This window comes from Podarcis erhardii (genome assembly GCF_964252035.2).
Source record: "Podarcis erhardii genome assembly, chromosome: 7".
Lineage (NCBI taxonomy): Eukaryota > Metazoa > Chordata > Lepidosauria > Squamata > Lacertidae > Podarcis > Podarcis erhardii.
This window is the reverse complement of record NC_138511.1, coordinates 88,049,126-88,073,963: the sequence shown is the minus strand read 5'-3', so window position 1 is coordinate 88,073,963 and position 24,838 is coordinate 88,049,126. Positions and strand designations below refer to the sequence as shown.

Here is a 24,838-nt window from a genome sequence, read left to right as displayed (position 1 = left end):
CATGGAATCTGGACTTTCATGTGTGGAAGAGGAGGGGGTGTAACAGGATTCTTGCTTTTAAAAAAGTGTGGGGGGGAAACAAGTTTCTATCTCTAGTGATTTTGGAGATAAGGCATCAAAACCTTAAAAGCCCACAAAAATTCAAATACGTGTCTTAGAAACCCATCCAAGTTGGAGCAAACTTGCATGAGGAATTGATTGGGATCTTAATTTCGGAGAGGAAAAAATATAAAGGGTCAGTAGTAGTTTATTCCAGATTCTGGGCAATTACTCCTGAGTCTATCTTTTCCCTTCTCCTCACAAAACTCAGTGACATATATAATATATATACACGTGTGTGTTTATGAGTGTTGTATCTTGCCCTTTATAAGGTGATCTCTGGGCAGATAACAATGCATATGCAAAAAGCACAGGACAACATATACAGCTCCGAAATGTAACTCCTGCGTAAGTGAGGTGATGCCTGCAATTGCCAAGGTGGGAGGAAACTGGCTGTGTGCTCCCCACAATAAGCTTTAAGCCACTCCAAATGTCTGACAGATCATTGATTCCAAAGCAAAGAATTGATCTGCACTCAATTCTATGCCATATGTTAGAGGACACTTTCCTGGAGGTATGGGTATCTGATTTGGAGTGGCTTAAATCTTTTTTGTGGAATGCACACATACCATTGCCTTATTCATTTATTTATATACATTGGCTATTATTGGCATTGGGAATAATTATTGACTGTGTCGCCTGCCATCAACAACTCATTTCCTGTTTCGTTGTGGCATGAACCCTCTTCTCCAAACCTAGGAAGAACCCTCAGCAACTGCAAGGGACAGGAAGGTGGGCTGCAGTACCTGATGTGGGCACCTCCACCTGCCTTGTAGCAAGGCCAGTCCTAACAACCGGGGATGAAAAAGCACACCATTTTGTATGAAGCTGAACAGTGCAAATTTTACTCTGCAGTTTCTCACACTAGTCAGTTGTCTCAAAAAACCATTATCTTCTGCAAAGCTTGCAAGTATTTCCTTTGCTTTCTACACTGGACTGCACATACAGACAGGTGCATGCACGCATATGGTTGGAAGAGTGAACGACACAGGGGAAAAGAAACTATTTACCAACATGCAGATATACACAAATACAGTGGTGCCTCGCAAGACAAAATTAATCCGTTCCGTGAGGCTCTTCATATAGCGTTTTTTTTGTCTTGCGAAGCAAGACCATTGACAGCTTAGCGGATTAGCGCTATTAGCGGTTTAGCGGCTTTTAGCGGATCAGCTGATAAGCGGCTTAGGGCTTAGGAAAAGGGGGGGAAAGGGGGGGAAAAACCCCGCAGGAACTCGCAAGACATTTTCGTCTTGCGAAGCAAGCCCATAGGGAAATTCATTTTGCGAAGCGCCTCCAAAATGGAAAACCCTTTCGTCTAGCGGGTTTTCCGTCTTGCGAGGCGTTCGTCTTGCGGGACACCACTGTATATGGAGCAAAAGACAAGCAGCAACACTTGGAAAGATTGATAAAACAATGCAGTCCTCCTCTCCCCCAAATTCAGCCCCACAAGCATACACAAAACAGTGTTTTATCAACGTACATGTTGATGCCGATTTGACCAACACAGGTGTTTGTTGCTGGAGGAGTGATGTAGGTTGTGCAGGCTGCCCTCCTCCTCCTCCTCTCTGGACCTGCCCCTTTTCAAGCACTGGAGCCGCCTTGCTCGAAACTGCATTGGAAGGCTGAACGGTGGCAGGCACAGGAGCATGGCTGTGAACTGGTGGTGCCTGGCTTGTTGATACTGTGACCTGCTGTCCTTGGCTGCTAACCAAGACTGAGGAGGGCTGGCTGCTGAACTGGCTCAGCACAGGTGGTGCTTGGCTAGTGGAAGTTGGCTGCTTCGTTTGTAGAATAATCCCCTGGGGCATCTGCATAGAATAAAAAGCCAGAGAATAACCCACAAAAGCCACTGGCAACACCGTGAGCGTGCCAAATTATGTTAAAAGCTCTTTCCTACTGCAACTTCCTTTCCATCTTCCTTGCTTAAGGTGCTCAATATAAGGACCTCGCACTTAAGAGACACTAATGTCTGTTTTTAACTGGTGGAGATGTCAAAGGCAAGAGCTGGTCTTTTATCAGCACAGGAAACTGCCTGGCCTCCTGGTGGCTAGAAGTACCCACAAGCAGTAAGAGCATAGACCTTAGAGCTCTGACATCTGGTAGTGGCATTTAAATAGTTGGTTCGTCCTGCGTATCCATGGCCAAGTAGGCCATGCTCAAGGATGAGTTCCTGTAAAGTTTTCAAAAGAGCATTTTGGTGGGTAGGCATCCAGCTGTTAAGAAAAAAATTCTGAATGGAAAAACAAGACAATATTGGCTGGGGGGGCTGCCCATATTTGAAATGGAATGGGTATTTGGAAGGGGTGGGTGCAAAGAGTGTCTTTGAGGCAGGCCTGGTGGCTGGGGTCTCCTTGGTACAGCCAACTGCCCATAAACATAATGAATAAGCCGAGGCCATACCACTCTATTTTGTACAGATGGAATCATTTTGTCGCAGTGAGAGGGCTTCACAATTAACCCGATTCCCTTTTCCACCAATTTCTATGGAATGTGATTGCTTTACCTGCTGAAACCGATCCATTAACTGCTTCTGCTGAGGTATGGGTGCTGGAATTGCAGAAAGAGCCTGGAACTGATTCGGAACCATCTGAAAACTCCTCTGCTGCTCCGACGTCAGATGAAGCGCCTGGGTCGGGGTGGGGGGCTTGATAGGGCCCTGGGCAGAGAACTGGAGCTGGAAATGGGGGGAATGGGTGTGCTGCACCTCAGATGCAGCCTGAATCTGGGGCTGTAGCCGGGCCTGCACTTGGGATTCGGCCTGCGGCTGGAGCTGTGGAGCAAGCTGGACCTGTAGCTGCAGATGTGGAGGGGTTGCCAGCTGAGGCTGCCCCTCTGGCTGGGCCTGTGGTGCTTGGAATGATACCTGAGGCTGCGATGGGGGCCGCAGAGGATGCTGGTTGGGACCATGAGGAGAGGAAGCAATCTGATTCTGAATCACATACAGATTCTGCATCTGGGTCTGGGGGGTGCAGGACCGTGACAGGGGCTCGGAAGGAGGCCTGGACAAAGTCTGTGGTTGGGAAGGAGGCCTTGAGTGAGGCCGGGATGGTGGCCGGGACAGTGGCTGAGGCTGAGACGGAGGGCGGGACTGGTGTGGGGACTGCATCTGTGAAAGGTGTGTGGGCTGGAGCTGGGGGCTCTCGCCCACTGAAGGATGAGGTAGTGAATGGGATGGGGAGGCTCCAGGAAGTTTCTGCTGCCCTGAAGGCAACTGAAAAAAGGAGTTGGGGTGGGGGGGGGAAGAAAGGAAAGAGTAAACTGGGTTAGAAGTCTCTTGTGAAGATACTCTGAGGTGCCTAGGCACCACAATCCAGCAGAAGCAGCCAAGAATTATTAAGTCCAAAGCTCGCAATTGCCAGCTTCGTGAGTCAATGAGGCTGCTTGTTTCCTCCTTCCCTTCATCATCAGTTCACACTGTGAGAGACCCTGAAACAGGAGGGGAAGCTTTCTGGGGCACGGTGTCAGATTCTCATGCTGTCCCACTGGGAATACTGGTAGGTACCTGCCAAATTTATTTCACTGCCTCGGCTTGTTTGCAAAGCTTGGCTGTAAGAGATGTTGCTTGAAAAGATTTTGCCTTTTAAACCATAGTGACCAAGGCAACGAAGAAATAAATACAAGGAAGGTACCAAAAAGTGTTTGTTAAAATGTCAAATGGCTAAACCAAAAGCTTATCTCAAAAATCTTATCCTAAGGAAGGCAGGAAGAAGTTGGCTTCTTTCAATATTTTGGGGAACAGGGAGAAGGGTGTTCATGTCTTCTAATTCCAATTAGACAAATACACGCCCCACCCTTTCAATCTGCCCAGTCACCCTTTCTTGGGCAACAAAATCTACCTGAGCTCTGTTGTATTAAATGCCACTTCTCCAGCCTGCCTAGGGCACCCCTACAGAATAGCAAGTCCTCTGCTAACTCCTGTACAGCTTGCACTATAGTATTTGCAACATTACTAACACGCAAGTAGAATTTATGACAATTTGCAAGTAATACTTCTCTGCTTAAAGAACAATATATACAGGAAGGAAAGAGATACACATTCTGGTAGGAGATGGCAACATACCACAAGTGCAGTGCACAGCTCTGGAGGGACAGAGGAGAAGACGGGAAGAAAAGCAAGAAAAGGCAGCAGCAGCAGCAGAACCACCACCTCTCAGGGTTAGTTAGGATCGAAAGGGAAGCAAGCAAGAGCAGCAACAGGGAAAAGAGACAAACAGGCGATGGCCACAGTCTGGCAACAGGATCAGTAAGAGGGGAAAAGCCTTTGGCTGATCCTAGAGGTGTTTCCCTATTTCTGGATTGTTGTGTGTTCACCCATGTGCTAAAAAAATAAAAACATAATCTGCCTGAAATCAGATGTGCCCATCCCTTGGATTGTAAATTCCTTCAGGAAAGGAACCAATGGTCTTTCTTTATGCTATAGCAAGGCCATATGCCATGTCCATCTTTCCTTTTTTCTTGTTCTTAATTTGGGCATAAAGAAAGAGGTAAGTAAAGCTCTTTGTGAACTAAACCATCCACCATCAGTAAATGCAGATTGTTTCCCTCTATCTGTTGCTTTTTTCCAAAGCAGAACAAATTATTATTTTATTTAAAAGAGCAAGGGTGGAGCATTAAAGAGGATGTGATTGATTTTGTTTTAAGAAAGCTCCATGCCAGTTTTACTGAGCTTTACTGGTCCGAAGAGAGGAATCCAGAAATGTATATAAACCTTCAAAATATTCACCACAGAGGCAAGGAAGGTGCATGTTTTAAAACTTAGATCCATTCTTTGAAGATACAGGTGGCACCATAGTAATGTTTGCATGGTTCACAATATCTACTTATAGGAGACTAAAACAAGTTTGGAAAATATAAAATATAGAGATTATAATTTAAGACTGTGCTTAGGGAAAGTTCCAAATAATGTTTCAGTTGTTTAATTTTTAAACGAATAACCATTTTCTTTCTTTTTAGCGTTTCTGCGGTAACCTAAAAGGGAGGGGATGCTATGTCTACATCTCAGTGTGTCATCCATACCTCTGTCTCTCTCCCTAGTATTTGTGTGTCTGAGTTCAGGATCAAACTGACTACTCCATGGAAGTACACCAGTATTAAAGATATTAATTAGTGCACTAACAAGTAGGTAGTGCTCCCTGCCCCCCAGCCTGGCCTGAAGAAATGAACTAAGCAAAGCTTTTTCTGTCACTTTCTTTCATATGTCTCATTTCTGTATGTCAGGGTATTGCTAAAGGGACAGCAAAAATGAACACACACACGGTAACCTTACATGTAATGGTCAGTGGTCCTCCTAGTTGCTAGGCAGGAGGTAACTACACTAATGAAAATATTCATTCCTCCTGTATTGTTCACCAACTTCCACAAGGGGGAGACTTCATTGCTATTTTCAAAATTGTGTCACCACCAACACCCAAGCCTTGCCTTTGTTTTGAAGTGTGGGAGAATGCAAGTGCGAACCAAAATGAGATGCTAATATTTCTGTGTGTGTGTGTGTACGCATTCTGCACAGAGAATGTGCAGGAGAAAGCAAGAAGCTGAAGGGAAGACTAAGAATGGCCAGACATGTTAGACAGAAGGGCTCAAGGCAGGAGGACAGGCCAAAGCGAGGCGACTTTGTGGATTTGCAAACAGGTAAGGGGCTACCTGGCAAGCCATTGCCTGCTGGGGAGGGCCGGCTGAGAACTGAGGTACTTTGGACTCCACCGGCGGCAGGTTGTGGTTCTGGCTCAGCTCTCGGCTGGCAGGCGGCTGCAGGGCTGCGCCTACGCTGCTGCTGACTATCACCGAGGCTGGGACACTGCTTGTGGTGTTGAGGGCAGTGGTGGCTATGCTGTAGATGGGCAGAGGCATAGGCAGGTGGGGAGGTACTGTGGATTCGTTCATACTGCTCTCCTGCTGCATTTTCAGGGCTGGTGAATAAAATTGCTGCTGCTGTTGCTGCTGCTGCTGCTGCTGGCTCCGATCCTTCTGAAATTTCCAAGAGATTTAGCATGGACCACATTTATGACAACTACCTGCTTCTACCACCCACTTTTTGTCAATTCTGATTACTGTGTATGCACATGTTCTGAGTCCTGCTCCCCCAAGCAGACACGGCCTTAGAATTGCATCCTAAATTCTGGTTTCAGAGCCCCTACTTCCCCTCTCGGCAACTCGTAATGTGAAAGACACAAAAATAAGGAATATGCAGAAGGTCATGCCTGACGCCAAGTTTCAAAGAATTTGCTTTTAGGGCAAAGAAGGAAGCAAGCAAGCTCCTTTGTGATATATGAGGCTCACAGTCAATGGAAGCCATATAACCTATACTTCACATTCAAACAGGGGTCTGGGCCCACTTGCAGAATACTATTTTTAATCACAGAATTATCTTCACTACTACTTCACGGCTGGCGCTGTGGTCTAAACCACAGAGCCTAGGGCTTGCCAATCAGAAGGTCGGCAGTTCGAATCCCTGCAATGGGGTGAGCTCCCGTTGCTTGGTCCCAACTCCTGCCAACCTAGCAGTTCGAAAGCACCTCAAAGTGCAAGTAGATAAATAGATACCACTTTGGCGGGAAGGTAAATGGCATTTTCGTGCGCTGCTCTGGCTTGCCAGAAGCAGCTTAGTCATGCTGGCCACATGACCCGGAAACTGTACGCCGGCTCCCTTGGCCAATAAAGAGAGATGAGCGCCGCACCCCCAGAGTCATCCGCAATTGGACCTAACAGTCAGGGATCCCTTTACCTTTACCTTTAGTTCACAACTGTGCCACATGAATAGCAAAAACACACAAACTGTTCTCCTGCCTTCCTGTGAGCAGCCAAACTGGAAATTTGATTCAGGTGGAAACAAACAAACAAACACCTATATTGCTATTCTTTGGGGTGGAATGGGGCTAGATGTCCACAGCGATTACTCAATCTCAGTTCTACAGCTGGGAAATTTTATCATAACAATTTATCATATGTGAATATTAGGAAACTGACATAAACCTATTTAATGATTTAATGGAGTAATGGCCACACAACTTCCTTGACGTTATCAGTTAATATTTCCTTAATAAGCTGGAACATGCACGGACAGAGAAAACAAACTAAGCAAACTAGCTGTAATTCTAGGAAACCTTTCACTTGCCTGCTGCAGGAACATCTGCATAGAATCCTGGGAGATGATGGTTCCAGCAGCTGCCTGGCCCAAGATAATCTTTTCAGGACTAGATGCCACCAAGCTGGGACTGGGCTGCGAAGTCACGGGTAGCTGTGCTGGCTGCTGAGGCGGCGGAGTTTGCTGCTGTACATTCAGCTGAAGCTGGGAAGGAGCCGAGGACTGGGAAGTGGACTGGACGGTTAATATGTTGGCTTGGTCGCTGCTTGGCAGCAGGCTGGTGCTGGAGGTCGGCTGTGGCTGAATGAGACCTGGGCTCTGGCTGCTGGCACTAGGGGGTGCTTGGATGGTCACAGTTTGGTTGAGGTTCTCAGTGGCGTTCAACATAGCCACTTGGTTAGGCAGGGTGACTCCTTGGATAACAGTCTGACCTGTCTGATTAATGGCACCGCTGGCCAGGGAGGCTGTGATGGTGGGCTGACTCTGAGTTGTCAGGCTACCAGCTAGAGAGACAGGCATCTGGAAGAGTGTCGGCTGGCCAACCTGTCCAGGTTGCAACTGGATAGGAGCAGAGAGAATGTGGGCAGTGCCGTGTGCATTCTGCGACGTCAGTACCTGCCCCAGGTTTAATTGGCTTGCCAGGTTTTGATTGGTGAGGATTTGGGCAGGCAGCGCTTGATTCGTTATTAGCTGCCCGCCAGGCCCTTGGCTGGTGATGATGTGAGTCTGCCCACTAGGATGCGAGGTGGTTAAGATCTGGCCACCCATATTAGCCTGCAAGGCTGACAGCTGTTGGGGAATCTGGACTGCCGAAGTGCCGGTGAGCTGTCCCGGGAGAAGGAACTGGTTTTGACCCTGTAGCATTGCCTGGGGGACATGCTGTGCTGGGATAACAATACTGCTGCCTTGATTCAGCAAGTGGACACTCATGGGTTTGCTAAGGGCCTGCTGCTGTGGTGGGGGCTGCTTGAACATGTTGGCAGGCAGACCCGGGGGGAATCCAGAGAGCACCACATTTTGCCCAGCCTTGCCTGCCATAAATGTTAGGTTCTGCTGGGCCTTCTGTTGTTGGAGGGCGGCCTCGTTCTGGATGGTAAGGGTAGCATTGTTGGGGCAAAATGTTTTAGGGGTGATCTGATACAGCTTCTGCTGGAGGACTCCTGGGGGTTTGGGTTGAATTGGTGTGGGTGTCCGGTGAATGATCACGTTTTGGGCCTGTACCAGCGGGCTGCTCAAGTTTGACGTGACTGTCAGAGGCTGGGAGCCCTGGGTAGCAGATACACTCCCAAACATGGAGCTTCCATTCAGTGTTGTTGTGGCTACTGCTGGGAGGTTCTTCTGGATGACAAGGCCTGCATTCTGGGGAGACACCCCAGCCGAAGTAAGGGTGACCTGTTGCTGTTCTGCTGCTGTCTGAGTGATGTAACTTCCAACTGGCATGGTGGCCACTTGGGAAGACTGAACCTGCTTAGCGATGATCTGCTGAGCAGATTGGTTAATCGCCATCACTTGCTGGCCAACCACTTGAATCTGCCCAATGCCCAGCGCTCCACTGGGACTCCCATTTGGCAACCCTTGAAGGTTGGAAATGGGCTGTATGGTGACGTTTCCCAAGCCAACTTGCTGGAGGAAAGGTTGCACGCTGATGGCCTTGTTGACAACATCGGCTCCAACTGACTGCTGCACCAATGCTTGATGAGTCAAGACTGCAGGTTGCTGCAGTCCAATAAGGTCAGCTCCACCAGAGAAAATCTGTGGTGTGACATCAGAGGCAGTGTGGACAACTGGCTGAAGCGTAGGGAGCTGAAAAGACCCCAGATCCAGTTCTGCCTCTGCCTCCAGAGTCTGCTCAGTGATGTTTGCCTCCTGCAGGCTCTGCTGGAGAATGTCACAGGGCTGGTCTGAGTTCTGTAGGTTGGCCCCGCCCCCTGAAGGTGACCCCAGGATGTCATCTTCCAGGAAGTCTAAGTCAACACTTGTTGTGGGCTGGCTCTGTTCAGTGCTCAGATGATTGCCAGAGGTTTCTTGTACATGCAGCTAAAAAAAGAGTAAAGATTAAGCACACAGAGAAAAAAGTAAGCTTTCAGTGATAGAAATAAAACAAAATTTTTATATTTTTCTGTGCTCAACAGTTTATGCCTTTTTTCTAGGTGCTATGGAACACCACCATTTTCTTGGTTTTAATTTTTGGGGGCCAAATTAGACACGGTTTAACTCCTTCCTCCATGCTACTTTTCAAATTTAAACTGCCCTCCCAATTGCTGTTAGCCACAGAAGTGAAAAAGCACACACATGCAAGCACCTGTCCCTCCACAAAGCTGGACCACTTTGATGAAGGCGATTTAAGCTGGAAAACAGTGCAGGAGTAGATTTTTTTTTTAACCATCCTCAGTGACACTAATCCAAATTAGCCTTCCTTGCCAAAGGGCTTTTAAGCAAAAAGATGTGTGGATTTTGGGGGGGGGGTGGAGTTAGGAGATGCAACCATAGATTTCCCTAGATCAGCCCTTAATATACATTATTACAGTGCACACATACCCTATTGCCTGTTGCTTATGCTGGACAAAGGGTGGTAAGCATTTTCTGTCTTATATCAGACCTTGCAACAAAACATCTGGTATAAGACAAAAGCACTTCAGTATCCAGGTTCCCAAGGCACACAAATGGAAGTTCTTGACCTCATTCTGAAAGAAATCTTTCCCAAGCTTTTGCAACCCTCCAACCTTTACTAAGCTGATCACCGTGATCAGGCCCTCCCCACAGAGCAGAACAAAGCATCAGGACAGAAGAGGACAGCAAGAGAACAGCAAATGTGAAACCCAGAGACAACCAACATCCCAAGCAAATGGTTCAAAATAAATGTGGGCTGATCACACAAATCCTAGCACTGTGCTGCTACCATCCATTGTGCCCAGTGCCAATAACTGTGTGGGTGAAATCAAATCACTCTTGAAGCTACATATGGAATATCACACAGGGCTATGAAGAGTCTCTAGGACAATTTTCCTTACACCGACAATTTTCCTTTCCCTCTTTCTTTGACACCTCAGCCTCTGCATTTTCTGTAGAAACTGGCTAAAGTAAAATATATATTTCAATTATTTTGACTGTTCCATTATAACACACGTACAAATGCCAGGCTCAGAATCAAATGTAGAACATGCAGATTTTTTTCTGATGACATGAGAGAAATGAGGTTTCCACTCCTATCAGTTTTGCTCATACTCTGCCTCCTTGTACAAACACCTATATACACTTCTGTTTAACAATAAAGGGAACGCAACCTGGATGGCACATTGCTTATTGCCTTTCTGTGGCATTTAAACAATTTTATCAGGTGTCTAAGACATTAACAGAGCCTGTTCGCCTTCCTATGTTCAGTTTGCCTTTTTTTTTTTTTTTTTGCTATTGTGTGTGCTCACCATGGTGGAAATGTAGCATTACAACTTGTATAGCTTCATCATGCATTGAGCATTATGAAAATGATAAATGTGTAAAAGAAAGGACATGATGTTTCTAAAAGTGATGTAAACTGTGCTGTAAAAATGAGGTGAAAAATACATACCCCAGCACCCTCAAAGAAGGCACTGGCTGCATCTCCTGTGTTGTCCAAGAGATCATCACTGTCAATCTGTAATTTAAAAGATTTAAATTACTGTATGTGAATGTAAATTTAAGCTTGACAGTGTTCAAGGAGTCAGACTGACACGAAATGGAAAAACAAAGGGGCACCACTTCATTCACAGGCCAAGGCACCAGGTAACTTCCTTTCAGTGGCTTGGTTTCTTCCTAGGAACTGTAAACAAGTTCTCAGTTGTGCTGGTGGAATGGTTTTGCTTTGAACTAGAAATTAAGTAAATTGTCATAGGTAACTACTAAGTCTTTTTCTAACTGCATTTATTCTTCATTCCTCAAAGGTCTCAGAGAAAACAACTGGCAGAACTGTGCCCTCTGCATTTCATTTCTAGGATTGGCACCACCTCTGTTCTCTGTGTCACTTCTTTCATTGTAGACATACAAGCCAAAGGTAACTTAAGTTGGAGGCTTTTTTATTTGTTAATTAGTCATGCATCAAAATAAGCATTTAAAGAAACATACAGAAGAGCAAGTCCTCACCTTTTCAGATCCATGTAAAAAATCGTTCAATGCCTGAGGATCACTGGGGGGTAGAAATGACATAGGAAATTTACTTACAAGTAAACATCTAAAGGACTATGCTGTTATTTATGTACCAAAACAGACAAATGAGCCTATACCTATCCTTATCAATATGTTGGTGGGGGATTCCAATGGTTTCTTGGTTTTGGTTCCACCACTTCTGTCCTCAAACGCATTTGTATTCCCTTTCTATTCAGGATCTTAATTACCAAGCCACATCTAAAATCTATTTACATGGTGCTTATAGAACAGAATTTAATGGTTATCATATGTCAGTGCTAAGTATTATTGGCCCAAGGCTATCTGAAACTTGCAAGACCCAGTGGAAGGCCTACTGAAATTCTTACTTTTTAAGTAATTCTTCTTCTTACGTTACTGAACTGGTAGCCTTTTTTTTTCTGGTCTCAAGCCACAGCTGTCAACTTTTCCCTTTTTTTAAGGGAAATTCTCTTATTCCAAATAGGATTCCTCGCAAGAAAAGGGAAAAGTTGACAGCTATGTCTCAAGCAGATCTTTAAAAAAAATATTGGCTCCCCCATGAATCTTGGGTTTTCTTATTATGTTATTTATAAACTTATGTTGGTCTGTGGCTGTAAGAAACCTATCTACTGTCCAATACTGGGTTGAGGAACTGGATCTGATTGGTGGGCAAGATCCAGAAAACTGGCCCACCCTCCATGCACAGGTCTGCCCACCTTCCAATATGACAACAGGTGAGAACTTTAAGGGACAAAATGCAGGATCATGCTCAATAATTGTACTTTAAACCTTTCCTTTCTAGCGTCAGCTTGAATTCAAGCCACAGCTACTAAGATTTCTGCCTGCTTTCAGTAGGGAGTGGCTACCCTTCCATAAGTTGGTGCGGCTGGGGGGAAATGGCCTCATCAGCCTAATTTGGCTCATGGGGTAGAAGCTCCCCATCCGTGGTCTAAAACATAATTTATTCTATAACAGCAACTTTCTCTTTCTGGAGAAGCCTCATGTAGCTCTGACTGCCAGATTTAATGAGATAGCTTCTGGTTCTAGCTGCGCATCCTCTATAAAGATCAAGAACAGGCCAAGCGGCATGTGTTCCACCAAAGACAGGCAGCAACAGTTGTCAAGGCAGCAGTCACGTAGAGGGGCTCCAAGATTTTGAACCAAGCGTGGTTGAAAGGTACAGCGCTTGCTAAGCTAGAGAACAAAAATATCTGTAATGGAATGCTCCGTTTCTGAAACCCTTTTGCCACAAGAGAGAACACGCTTTTCATGGGCGAAGGGAAAATACTTACCAAATTACATCTAGCAAGCACCGGCCATCTTCATCATCCATGTCAACTGAAAGGAAAGGTTAGAGAATGTGTTACGATCATGTAACGACATGTGACATGCTAGTGAAGTGCTCCTTTTGACACCAAGCCCCCAGTTCTGCAACTCTGCAAACACTTCCTTCCCAGTCCATGTAATGCTGGCTCCAAGATTTTGGAAGCGCTTGGGCACTTGGCCTTAACCTTGAACTGCAGACTGAGAATGTTCACCACTCTCCGGAGCTGAAACTACATCCAAGCATTAACTGTAACCCCATATTTTGTTAAGTGCATTAGCACCCAACATCTCTATGGAAAGTCTAGTCCCAAGCCCATTGCTGGTCTTTGCCACAGAACCAATGCAATGTTTTTTGGATACCAATGTTAGCATGTTGGGATATTAGCATACCAAGCAAAGAAAACAATCTACCACACTCCATAAACACCCCCGACACATATTAAGAAGTCACAGATATATTCTTTTCTTCAATTTACTTGAGTTACGGAATAAAATAGGAAGAATTAAGTCTATCAGGTAATTCTGCTGGACAAGGTTTGATCTCCCAGCTGAACTTCTCTCAAGGCACTCTTGTTTTAGCACAACTGACAAGCATGGTTTTTGAACAGAGCTTTTTTTAAAAACCACCCTTGTTTCTCACAATCCTCCTTTGTAAATGTAGACAACAGCAAATATTCTCTAAATGCTCAAATATTTGTGAACAGTGTTTGAAACTCCCATTGTTCTAGGGACATTTTGCGACAGGGAATTTCATTAGAGCAAGCAGTTTCTGAGCTCTGGTACGCAGGCTGAGACCCTACCTGCCCGCGGACTGTCTCGCCAGAGTGGTGCATGCTCTAATTATCTCCCGCTTGGACTACTGCAATGCGCTCTACGTGGGGCTACCTTTGAAGGTGACTCGGAAACTACAACTAATCCAGAATGCGGCAGCTAGACTGGTGACTGCGGGCAGCCGCCGAGACCACATAACACCGGTCTTGAAAGACCTACATTGGCTCCCAGTACGTTTCCGAGCACAATTCAAAGTGCTGGTGTTGACCTTTAAAGCCCTAAACGGCCTTGGCCCAGTATACCTGAAGGAGCGTCTCCACCCCCATCGTTCTGCCCGGATGCTGAGGTCCAGCGCCGAGGGCCTTCTGGCGGTTCCCTCATTACGAGAAGCAAAGCTACAGGGAACCAGGCAGAGGGCCTTCTCGGTAGTGGCACCCGCCTTGTGGAACGCCCTCCCATCAGATGTCAAAGCGATAAATAACTACCTGACATTCAGAAGACATCTTAAGGCAGCCCTGTTCAGGGAAGTTTTTAATCTGTGATATTTTAGTGTATTTCTGGTTTTTATGGAAGCCGCCCAGAGTGGCTGGGGAAACCCAGCCAGATGGGCGGGGTACAAATAATAAATTATTATTATTATTATTATTATTATTATTATTATTATTATTATTAGATTTCAGATTAAAACTGCAGAATGGAAGGAAAGGAGGACCTTTTTCTGCCGCCCCACTTTCATCTAATCTCTGAAGACTGGAGAAGAGACCCTCTTAAGAATATTAGGGGGTGAGCAGGGGAAGGACTAGACCATATGAAAAATGAACATAATATTTTAGCTGCAGTTCCTTCATTTTCAGCTTTGTATTCTTGTTATTAAAAAGCACACCTAGACATTCTGTTGCTAGGCCCATAACCTAGGTTTAAGGTGCCAATTAGCTCCTAGCTTTCATAACTCAGTTTCTAACACTGTTTGTGGAGAGTTTAAAAATAGATATTTGATGAGGGATAACATTTTATTTCAATATTTGACAGTGGTTTTCTATTATTTAGTATCTGGTGACATTTGATAGGTAACTTGCAATGATACTAAGTGTTTAACAGTTAATGTTTGCCCACTGAAGATAATTTATATTTATTTACTACCAAAGAGATACCCAATTTTGCATTAAAATGTGAATTCAACTCTCACACTGAAAATCTGACTAGAAAATAATCTGCAGGTTAACAGCTTTGGTTGTCAAGAGGCTGAGGGCTCAAGAGACATTTTGTGCAAAATTCATTTGGATATTTCGTGGATTTGCAGAAGGAAACTGAAGAAGTGCAACTATATCCCAGAAGAGGCTTGGATCTTTTTTCAAATGATTCCTTTGGATTCTTTCCTGGAGGTGGGGTGGGGGTATTTCTGCTGCAGGTATCAAGAATTTGAGAAGCCTGAATCATTTGCTGTTGCCAGCTTTGCCCATCCAAGTTAAACAGGACGGGGGACAGGGAAAAGGAAACCCCTTGCTTATAAGCTCAACGCTCTTCATGTAAGCAGAAAGACAACTTCTGCATTTAAAAAGAGTAAAAGAAGTGTGAGAGTGTGTATGTGTGTGTGTGAGAGAGAGAGAGAGAGGTCACAGATCGAGTGGGTTTTCCTGTTTAGTGAGCATCCTTTCTGTCAATTCTAGAAAGGACCTCCCGGGTTTCCTTGGGAATTCCCAACCACTCAGAGCTCTGCAGAGAATCAATGCAACTATGCAACAGGCCCATTCAAGTCTGATCACTGGATCCAATATCCTTTTAGCACTGAGTGAGCTGACTAACAGAGTACAAGAGCGGCCGATATCCAAGCACATAGCATAGCAAACATGCTCTCCAGCATGCATGGTGACCACATAGTAGTTCCCCAATGGAGACGGCTGTAAACACATAACAGAATTGCTGGGACGTCTCTGAATTTGAACAACACTGGCTGGATGCAGGCCAGGAAAGCAACAGAAAACAAATCCCTGCGTTTCAGCAGAGCTGAAAGACAGATTTTCGTTCGGTGAAAGTGCAAGAGGGGAAAAAACCTAGAGCATTCAGTTAAACACACTTCTATTGAATGTGCTTAATTACTCCCCATAAATTACTGTCTGACCATATACAGGAGGGACTGCTCAACTCTCTCAGTGATTCCTCAGGTTCTGAGACCTCAGGTTTCCTAGCAGCAAACTGTTGTGAGTGCAACAACTTGCTAGCTTGAGCTACTCAAGACTGTACAACCAAAGCCAGGATTTACCATATAGGATGTTTTGCAAGTGACAAAGGCAGGTAGGAGTGGAATGCTCCCATGGGAATGGACCCAAATTCAAAAAGTAAAGCGAATCTCCTTCGAGAAGCCTTTCCCACTGTCTACATTTGGACACAGAGATATAAACAGATGACCATCAATGCTATGTGCATGTTCTAAATGAAAAATTCACATTTTATTGACAGCTCTGTGCCTTGGAGTGTTTAAGTCAAAATCTTACCAGCAGAACCTGTTTAGTAATCTAATCAAGAGTTGGTTCACACTTCATTTGGCAGCGATGTCTACTGGAACACAGTTAACAGTGTGCAGGCAAGACATTCTGGGCTTGCAGGACATGTGCCATGGGGCATCATGGGCAGTTGAGGTTTTCTGGGATGTTGGAATGAGGTCAGAAATATTTTTCAGCTCAAGGGCCACATTCCCCTCTGGGCAACCTTCTGGGAGCCACATGCCAGTGGTGGCTGTGGCTAGAGGCAAAAGTGGATGCAGTAATTAGTGTAAATTTTACCATAGACTAGTTTCTACACACACACCTCTCTATCCAGAAAACCAAAAGTCATTATCAGAGCCTTAAGGACACATTCCAGCCAGGCAAAAACACTGACGGGGTGCATGGCTGGGGAGGGGTATGGCCCTTGGGCAGGATCATGCAGGGAGGGGAGCAGATGGGTACACTTGCTATGGGCCTTGGAGGGCTAAGTTAGCCAAGGGCTAAGTTAGCCTGCCTCATAGCATAGATTTTTGCTTTATTTTATAAGCACACAAACAGCAAATATGTTCCATTCCTATAAACTACCGCATTTTTCGCTCTATAGGACGCACCCGACCATAGGACGCACCTTATTTTAGAATCTTGCTCTCCCGGCTTCGGCAAAAGGAACCTGAAGCCTCCGGAACACAGCAGGAACTCGCGCTGCGCTCCAAAGGCTTCAGGCGGCTATCCTTGAAGCCTGGAGAGTGAGAGGGGTCGGTGCGCACCGACCCCTCTCACTCTCCAGGCTTCAGCGAAAGCAATGCAAAGCCTCCGGAGCATGGAGGGAGCGCTCCCTCTGCGCTTCGGAGGCTTCGCGTTGCTATCGCTGAAGCCAAGGAGCCTGCATTCGCTCCATAGGATGCACACACATTTCCCCTTAATTTTTGGAGGGGGAAAAGTGCGTCCTATAGAGCGAAAAATATGGTATATACAACCCCTTTGTTACAAAGATCATTTTGACAAAGCGTTTGAAAATCCCAGGTATTATTATTGAGAAATACGACATGGAGCTAGCTGTATCTTCCCTCCCTGCAATCTCTAGTGAATGAGTAACATTATCAGAAGGCCACAGGTATTTCACAGTTGGAAGGTGGAGAGAAAAATTCCTCTAAATTCTGTAGCTTGGATTTTCAGAGCTTTGCAAGGTCAAAGAATCCAGGCCATCCCTGGAGGAATATTAACTTTCTTGTTTCCTGAAAAAGACTTATTTGCAAAAAAAAAAAAAAAACAAAAAACAAAAAAACAAAAAAAAAAAACTATAAAAATGGCAGCTTGATAGGTTGCATTTATTCAAAAGGCATGGAGAGAGATGTCCACTTAGTAAATCAACAGATCACAGCTCCTTCTCCCAGCTGCTGCAGAAAGAAACTTTAAAAACGGTTTCACTCGGGAGTCCACATATTTGCTTGCCATGGAGAAAGTGTCTCTCCACCCGTGGTGAGCATGAAAAAGCCCTGCCCTTCTAAGCTAGGAGTTAGTGAGGAGAGCACAAGATTGTCACTGCAGCAAGAGTACCTGTGAAGTGCAGCCTAACAGGGACAAACTCCCACTTTCCCGATGAGCTCAGAGAGAATCCTTCATGACCTGTGCTGAACAGCAAAGCTCAGTGCAACATCAGAGTAAAGATCCAATGCCTCATCAAGCTGGGAAAATGACAGGGTTAGGGTGACCACGCATTCTGGCTGGCTATTCAAGTAGCCCAGATTTGTGGATTCTCTGTTTCACTAACTGGAAGACTGCAAAAAGCTCTTTCAAAACCTAAAGAACTCGGATAGCACTAGCATATCACATACACCACATGCCTTCTTGCAACAGACAAGAACTTTTACAAGCTTTACCCCAGTGGTAAAAGTTATAAAAAACAGAATAAAAGTGCACCACCAGAGTTGTTTTGCGTAAAAATCCATGCAGCAGACAGCCACACTGCATACTGGTCCCTACAATGCACAGGAAAGCTTTCCAGTTATCCTTCCAGGCTGCACCAAACAGATCCACATACTGTCCTCTCTTTACCCCTCTTCTCCAAGTAACATATTGCAATAGCGCCTTTGCTCCTGCTGCCACAACTAATTTGCCGCAGGCTACCCACACTGCCAGCCTGTTGAGTTCCATCTCTGTCCAGCATAGCCTTTTGGAAGGTGCTCTCTCTCACCTCCGAAATGCCGCTGCTTCTGGCCACTACAACTCACAGCGGGCAAGCGGTCAAAATACAACAAGGTGACTGGAGGAGCAGCTATGTAAAAGGGAGAGATATTTTGCTGAGGAATCCATGACCACGTGGTCCACTGAAGCCAAGCTCCCTTCTCCCATCTTGCGGGGAATCCCACCTAAGCAGAGATTTCATGTTAATAGAGCAGTGAAACTAAGTCAGTGCTATTGTTGGCTTGAGCTGCACCATTCCGATAACATAAAAGAATTGAAAGGCTCAAAAGTCATTAATCTAGTATTGTCATCTTGTGAAATGTTCTCATAGAACACCATGAACACTTTCCAGGTTAACTGTCAGGCCTCAGCTCAAACTCCCACAAACCACTTTAATAGAAATCTGAACCAAGGAACGAATCGAAAGGTCACATAATCTGAAAAGGATGGTAGCAAGCTATATACATAAAAGAGAAAACACATTATGCAAATTGGGGTGGCGAGCTTGTGGTTCCACCAGATTGTTGGACTCCAGCTCCCATCAGCCCAAGCCAGCATGGCCAATAAATCAGGGATTATGGGAGTTGGTCCAACAACATCTGGGAGAAGGGCATAGATTAGTCACTACTGCTAGAAATAGAACAAGCTCTATGACCAGCTTATAGAACAGAAGAAATCTCAATGGATAGCCTTGGGCAAATCACTCTCTCTCAGTTCAGCCAGCCTCATGGGGAAGTTGCAAAGATAAAAAGTAAGAAAATTTCATATATGCTGCCCTGAGCTCCTTGGAGAAAGGATGAGATACAAATGAAACAAACAAGATTGTTCACATGGGGGAGTGGTAAGGGAATAGATCGCTGGGAAATGTTATTTTGAAGTTTAAATGCAATGAAGGTGGAAGCATTTCAGCCCCTACCTTAAAGCAACAGTAGCAACATAGAAAGAGCTCTGCTGGATCAGACCAAAAACCTACGTATCTAGTCCAGCATCCCATTTCCCACAGTGAACAGCCAAATGTCTCCAAGACGTGAAAGCAATAGTCCTCTCCTGTTGTTGCTTCCCAGAAACTGATATTCAGAGGCAGGGCACACGTAATTTTGGAGAGAGCATGTCACAGAAGCCATGCTTATTTGTCTCTCATACTAAATCCATGCTTATTTGTCTCTCATACTAAAAGTTCTAGTTTAACTGCACAAGCACACACTGTTTAGAAGGTGCCTTGCTCTGCTCTAACACTGCCTGGAAAACAGATCCATAGGAAAATATGTTTATATAAATATCCTCAGGCATGACCTGCAATTTAGCTGCAGCGTTTCTCCTCATGGCAATGGGGTGTCTTCTTAGCTGGTCCCCCAGCCCCAGTAAAGTGTACCCATATAATCATAGAATTGTAGACTTCGAAGGGAACCCAAGGACCATCTAGACCAGTGTTTTTCAACCTTTTTTGGGCAAAGGCACACTTGTTTCATGAAAAAAATCACGTGGCACACCACCATTAGAAAATGGTAAAAAATTTAACTCTGTGCCTATATTGACTATATATAAAGTACCATATTTTTTGCTCTATAAGACTCACTTTTTCCCTCCTAAAAAGTAAGGGGAAATGTGTGTGCGTGTTATGGAGCGAATGCAGGCTGCGCAGCTAACACAGAAGCCAGAACAGCAAGAGGGATCACTGCTTTCACTGCGCAGTGATCCCTCTTGTTCTGGCTTCTGAGATTCAGAATATTTTTTTTCTTGTTTTCCTCCTCCAAAAACTAGGTGCGTCTTGTGGTATGGTGCGACTTATAGAGCGAAAAATACGGTAATTCTCTTGAATAGGAATCAAATAAACACAAAGAAAGTATTTTATAATTACTTTATTATGAAATAGTAAGTAAACAGAAATATGAAAAATTATAAAATACTTTATTTTTAAATCTTTCGAATTTTTCAATTTTTCCCACGGCACACCAGGCAACATCTAGTGTGCTGCGGAACAGTGGTTGAAAAACACTGATCTAGACCAATGCCCTGCAATGCAGGAATCGTAGCTAAAGCATCCATGACAGCTGGCCATCCAGCCTGTAAGCAGAGGCTCTAAAGACCTCTAAGGAATGAGAGTCCACAACCTCCCAAGGGAGACGATTCCACTGTCAAACTGCTTTTGCTGTCAGAAAGTTTTTCTGTATGCTTAGTCAGAATTCCCTTTCTTATGACTTTTGGTGCTTGCGCCCTCTTGCTGCTTATGCGCTGATGCTGTTCAGAAGCAGCATGGTACTCATAGATGTGGTATCAGGGCTGCCCCAGGATGTTTTGCTGCTTGAGGCAAAAACCCCTGCCTCCCCCCCCCTTCCTCCATGCCCTCGCCCCAGCACCATAGGAGAGGAAAAGGGAGGCCAGAGAAGGCGTCAGGGGTTAGGCAGGAAAGCATGGGTGCAATCAGCGAGAAGGCAGCAGGCGGTGGCAGTAGGTGGAGGCTGAGCAGCACATGCATGACATGATGGCTGGGCGCCCACAGTAGAAATTTTGTGGGTGCCCAAACACCCAAGGCCCCTTAAAGATGGTGCTAGTGCTGGATAGTATATAGGCACTGTGACATGTAAGTTAAAGGTAAAGGGACCCTTGACCATTAGGTCCAGTCGTGGCCGACTCTGGGGTTGCGGCGCTCATCTCGCTTTATTGGCCGAGGGAGCTGGTGTACAGTTTCCGGGTCATGTGGCCAGCAGGACTAAGCCGCTTCTGGCGAACCAGAGCAGCGCATGGAAACGGCAGCGCCGTTTACCTTCCCGCCGGAGCGGTACCTATTTATCTACTTGCACTTTGACATGCTTTTGAACTGCTAGGTTGGCGGCAGCAGGGACCGAGCAACGGGAGCTCACCCCGTTGCGTGGATTCGAACCGCCAACCTTCTGATCGGCAAGTCCTAGGCTCTGTGGTTTAACCCACAGCGCCACCCGCGTCCCACTGTGACATGTAGCCAGTGATAAAACCTCTCCATGAATTTACCAAAGTATTATTTTAGCACAAGGCAAACTGCAACAGTTCCAGCTGGAGCCGGGGAAATACCTAAAGGGAAGAATATTACTCCACTGTGCTTGAGAACCCTTAACACTGATTTCATCCAAGAAAGCAAAGGCCTACATTGCTCCGCATTCAGGTAATGAAGTAAGTAGATACCATGCAGGGCATGAAGTAAAGCACTCAGGGACAGAGACCTTGGTGGGAGCATAAAGTTCCTCAAACATTTTTCTTTTGGCTGTTCATGAAACAGAACAAAATGGTAAGGGATTTTAAATTAGTGCTGTACATGGCAACATGACACAAGGAGAAAGAATGGACATTGTTTAACCAAAAGAAAAAGATTAAAAGGAATCTTTCAAAAAGCTTTTAAATATTTAAAAGGACGTCAAAAAAGAAGAAAGAAAACACTTTCATATCATATTCATTGAAGAAGGCACCACAATGGGTTTTTAAACCTGCAGAGGTAGATTGGGACACTTTAGGCTACCTCCAAGACTTCAAAATCTCCTTTCCACATAACATGAACTTGTTTTATACTGAGATCACTCATCCTATCTAGGCCAGTGATGTCTGTCTACTCTGACTGGAGGAAGCTCAGCTCTCTAAGATCTTAAGCAAAGGCATTTCTTCAGTCCTGCTACCAAAGATCCTTTCTAACTATAGGTAGCAAAGACTGAACCTGAGGTCTTATGCATATAAAGCATGTACTCCACAAGTGAGCAAGCACCCCCTCCACAAATATGACTGGCCACCTTGAGTCACATGTGCCACAGAAACTTGAGATATGTGGCATCATCTAGGTAGGACTTGTGGCCTCCAAATTCTGTATCTTACCAATGGTCATGCTGGCTGAGGCTGATGGGCATTGTAGTCCAACAACACCCAGAGGGCTACAGCTCTTCATTCCGGATGTAGCCACTCCTACTTGCCCTGAGGACATCGCAGGGCAGCTTGATTCTTGACGCAGCAGACTGAGAACTATATCTTAAGAACTGTTGCAAAATTTCGGACTGATAAAATGTTAAGGGTCAAGAAATAAAGAACTATAGCTGTAAATAGTTAAGAAAATTTTGAGGGAAACGAAATATTGAAAAGGAATGAAGGATTGCTAAAAATTTCTGAAACAGGGGTGCAGTGAAGGGGAGGCGTGGGGAAGTCATGTGTTGTTTATTTGTGTGTTTTTTGGTTTTATGAAAACTAATAAAAATTATTTTTTTTAAAAAAAAGGAAAAAAAAAAAGAGAGCAGTGCTTCTCTAACCTTTTCAGCTTTAAAAGTTATTTTGCCTTCTTGGTCCCTGGTACCCAGCCAAGTGTCTAGAGATCATTGCACACATTTATGTGCAAGCAGCTCTGCTGCAATGTGCAATTACATATGGACAGAGGGACTAATACAACACCGGCATGAGAAAGGGATGTCAGAGAATATATCTGTGGCTCCTCCTAAAACTACACACAGGGAAATGAGACAAAGCAGCAAGTCTTCCTAAATCAGGTTGGGTCAGAGGGGCAAGTTGGGGGAGGGCTATCATCACACAAATCTAATGTGAATCAGAGACTCACATTGCAAGAGAATATTCAGGTTACTCCTGTCTAGGCTGGTGAGGAGAAGCAAGTTCCACCTACTTGGATTTTTTGCATCTCCTTCTACCTCCAGAAGCGGAGCAAGGTGGGGGCGGTCCACCCCAGGTGTCATCCCTGAGGGGGGAGTGACATCACCGTGGGGGGCACCCCCCCAGGATGCTTCCCACCGCCAGTGCACCCCCCTGGGACGTGTACCGAAGCCGACGCACCCCCTGGGACGCGCACCACAGCTAGCTCCAATTCTGCCCGTCACTATGGGCGCCTCACGCTGTAGCCCATTCCTAGCCCCTATGGGCACCGTGCGACGCACCCCGACCGTATAGGCAGTTCGCCCTGCCCCAGGTGCCCAAGAGGCTTCCTCCGCCACTGCCCACCTCACTGCTTGACTCACAAGCAAAACCCTACGTATCCCAGTGGGGCTGCATCTAAGTTATAGTGTATGGCACCATCTTGGATTTTGTGACACACTTGCCAGAAAAGGCTGCCCCCCCCACTCCACTACAGGTTTTCAATTTGTCAGGAATCATCCAGTGGAGGTTGGATGGCTTTAGTTGAGATTCCTGCATTGCACAAGGTTGGACAAGATGATCTTTGGGGTCCCTTCCAACTCTATGATTTAGACATAGGACATCCTGCTTCAGAGTTCAGGAATGGCCCAGATTGTATCTGAGGTATAATTCAAACAAGCACAGGAAGGCCTCTAAGAATCCCCAGAGGAATTGCCTTTCCCTTAATACGAAATAACACTTTTAAGATGCCTGGATTTTTTTTTTTTTTAAAGGTGAGTAGAGTTGGCATAATAATCATATACAGCATTTTGAAATAAATGAGTTGAGGAAGATAAAGAGGAAGATCGAGGCCGTATACCCATTCCTGGAAATGCAAGACATCCCCGCCCCCGCTAATTCTCTGTTTGCCAAGGCAGAGCTCTGGCTTTTCTTATACTTGTTAAAGCTCCCTTGTGAGACAGCCCTTTGCAAGGCAGTGGTTGGCCCTCCACCACTGCCTTCCCCCACCCCAACAGATTTCTCATGGATTCACTCCAAGCCAATCAAAACTTTGGCAGTCAAACCCATCTTGGTTCACACAGACCTATATCTTACAGAGCTAGCAATTCCAAACAGCAGTCAAATCAGCTGCCACATCCTCTTTCTTCTTCACAAAGCCATTCCACTACATAATGGTCACTTATATGTCTCATGTTCACAGGAACAAAGGCAAGCTGTGTGAGGTACGTCGGCAGAAGATACTGCTGGTGCACAGCTAGCTCAGTCGGCAGTGTTTACAAACAGAGAAGTAGATACAACCATCAAAAGAAGTGGGCAATGGCAGAAGAAACTTCTCTCTCTTGTTAAATATATGTTTACTAATTTTTATGACTACCACTGCAAGAAGTCAAAAGAATGTACAAATCAATGGAAGGAAAATAAAAAGGATAACTGTGGCGGAGTGAAGCACAGATGTTGTTTACATCATCTTCATATTCAATATTAAAAAATAAATACAGAGCAATGGGTCAGAATTTACACCAAAATGAAGTGAATCAAAAGCCATAAAAAGGAATCATCAGTTGGTTAGTGATGGGGACAGTCTGAAACAGGGGGCAGCAAACTTTTTCATCAGGGAGCTGGTCCACTGTCCCTCAGACCTTGTTGGGGGGCCAGACTATATTTTTTTGGGGGGGGGAATGAACGAATTCCTATGCCCCACAAATAACCCAGAGATGCATTTTAAATAAAAGCACACATTCTACTCATGTAAAAACACCAGGCAGGCCCCACAAATAAACCAGAGGTGCATTTTAAATATAAGCACACATTCTACTCATGTAAAAACACGCTGATTCCTGGACTGCCCACGGGCTGGATTTAAAAGGTAATTGGGCCAAATGTGGCCCCCGGGCCTTAGTTTGCCTACCCATGGTCTGAAACATGTCTAGGCTAGGCCAGGAAAACCCATCAGTGGGGAGGCAAGTGCCCCCTCCATAGCGATGCATGAATCATTAGATGTTTGTATACTACACTATTGTATGTTAAATAATGGAAACCATATTTATGTCAAAACACTCTCGTTTAGCCATACCTTGGACAAATGTGCAGTGGCAGGTCAGTTGTTCAAAAAATGGAGTTTCTGTGCAATGCTCACCTACAAACGCAAGACTAGCTGTCTGTA

General features: G+C 45.2%; 1 protein-coding gene across 8 annotated transcripts in view; it reads right to left on the bottom strand.

Moving 5' to 3' along the window:
* BICRA (BRD4 interacting chromatin remodeling complex associated protein) overlaps positions 1–24,838 on the bottom strand; it is a 107,245-nt gene that overhangs the window by 17,438 nt on the left and 64,969 nt on the right. For 4 of the 8 annotated variants that reach the window (XM_081868634.1, XM_081868639.1, XM_081868636.1 and 1 more), the window contains 7 exons: positions 12,610–12,655; positions 11,297–11,339; positions 10,746–10,811; positions 7,211–9,217; positions 5,740–6,063; positions 2,603–3,310; positions 1,580–1,907 (listed from right to left, as the gene is read on the bottom strand). In XM_081868634.1, coding sequence (XP_081724760.1) covers positions 1,580–1,907; positions 2,603–3,310; positions 5,740–6,063; positions 7,211–9,217; positions 10,746–10,811; positions 11,297–11,339; positions 12,610–12,650 — 3,517 coding nt within the window. In that variant the 5' untranslated portion in view covers positions 12,651–12,655. Of the gene's footprint in view, positions 1–1,579; positions 1,908–2,602; positions 3,311–5,739; positions 6,064–7,210; positions 9,218–10,745; positions 10,812–11,296; positions 11,340–12,609; positions 12,656–24,838 lie in introns of those variants that run through there. The other 4 variants (XM_081868637.1, XM_081868641.1, XM_081868638.1 and 1 more) reach the window with 2 other exon arrangements.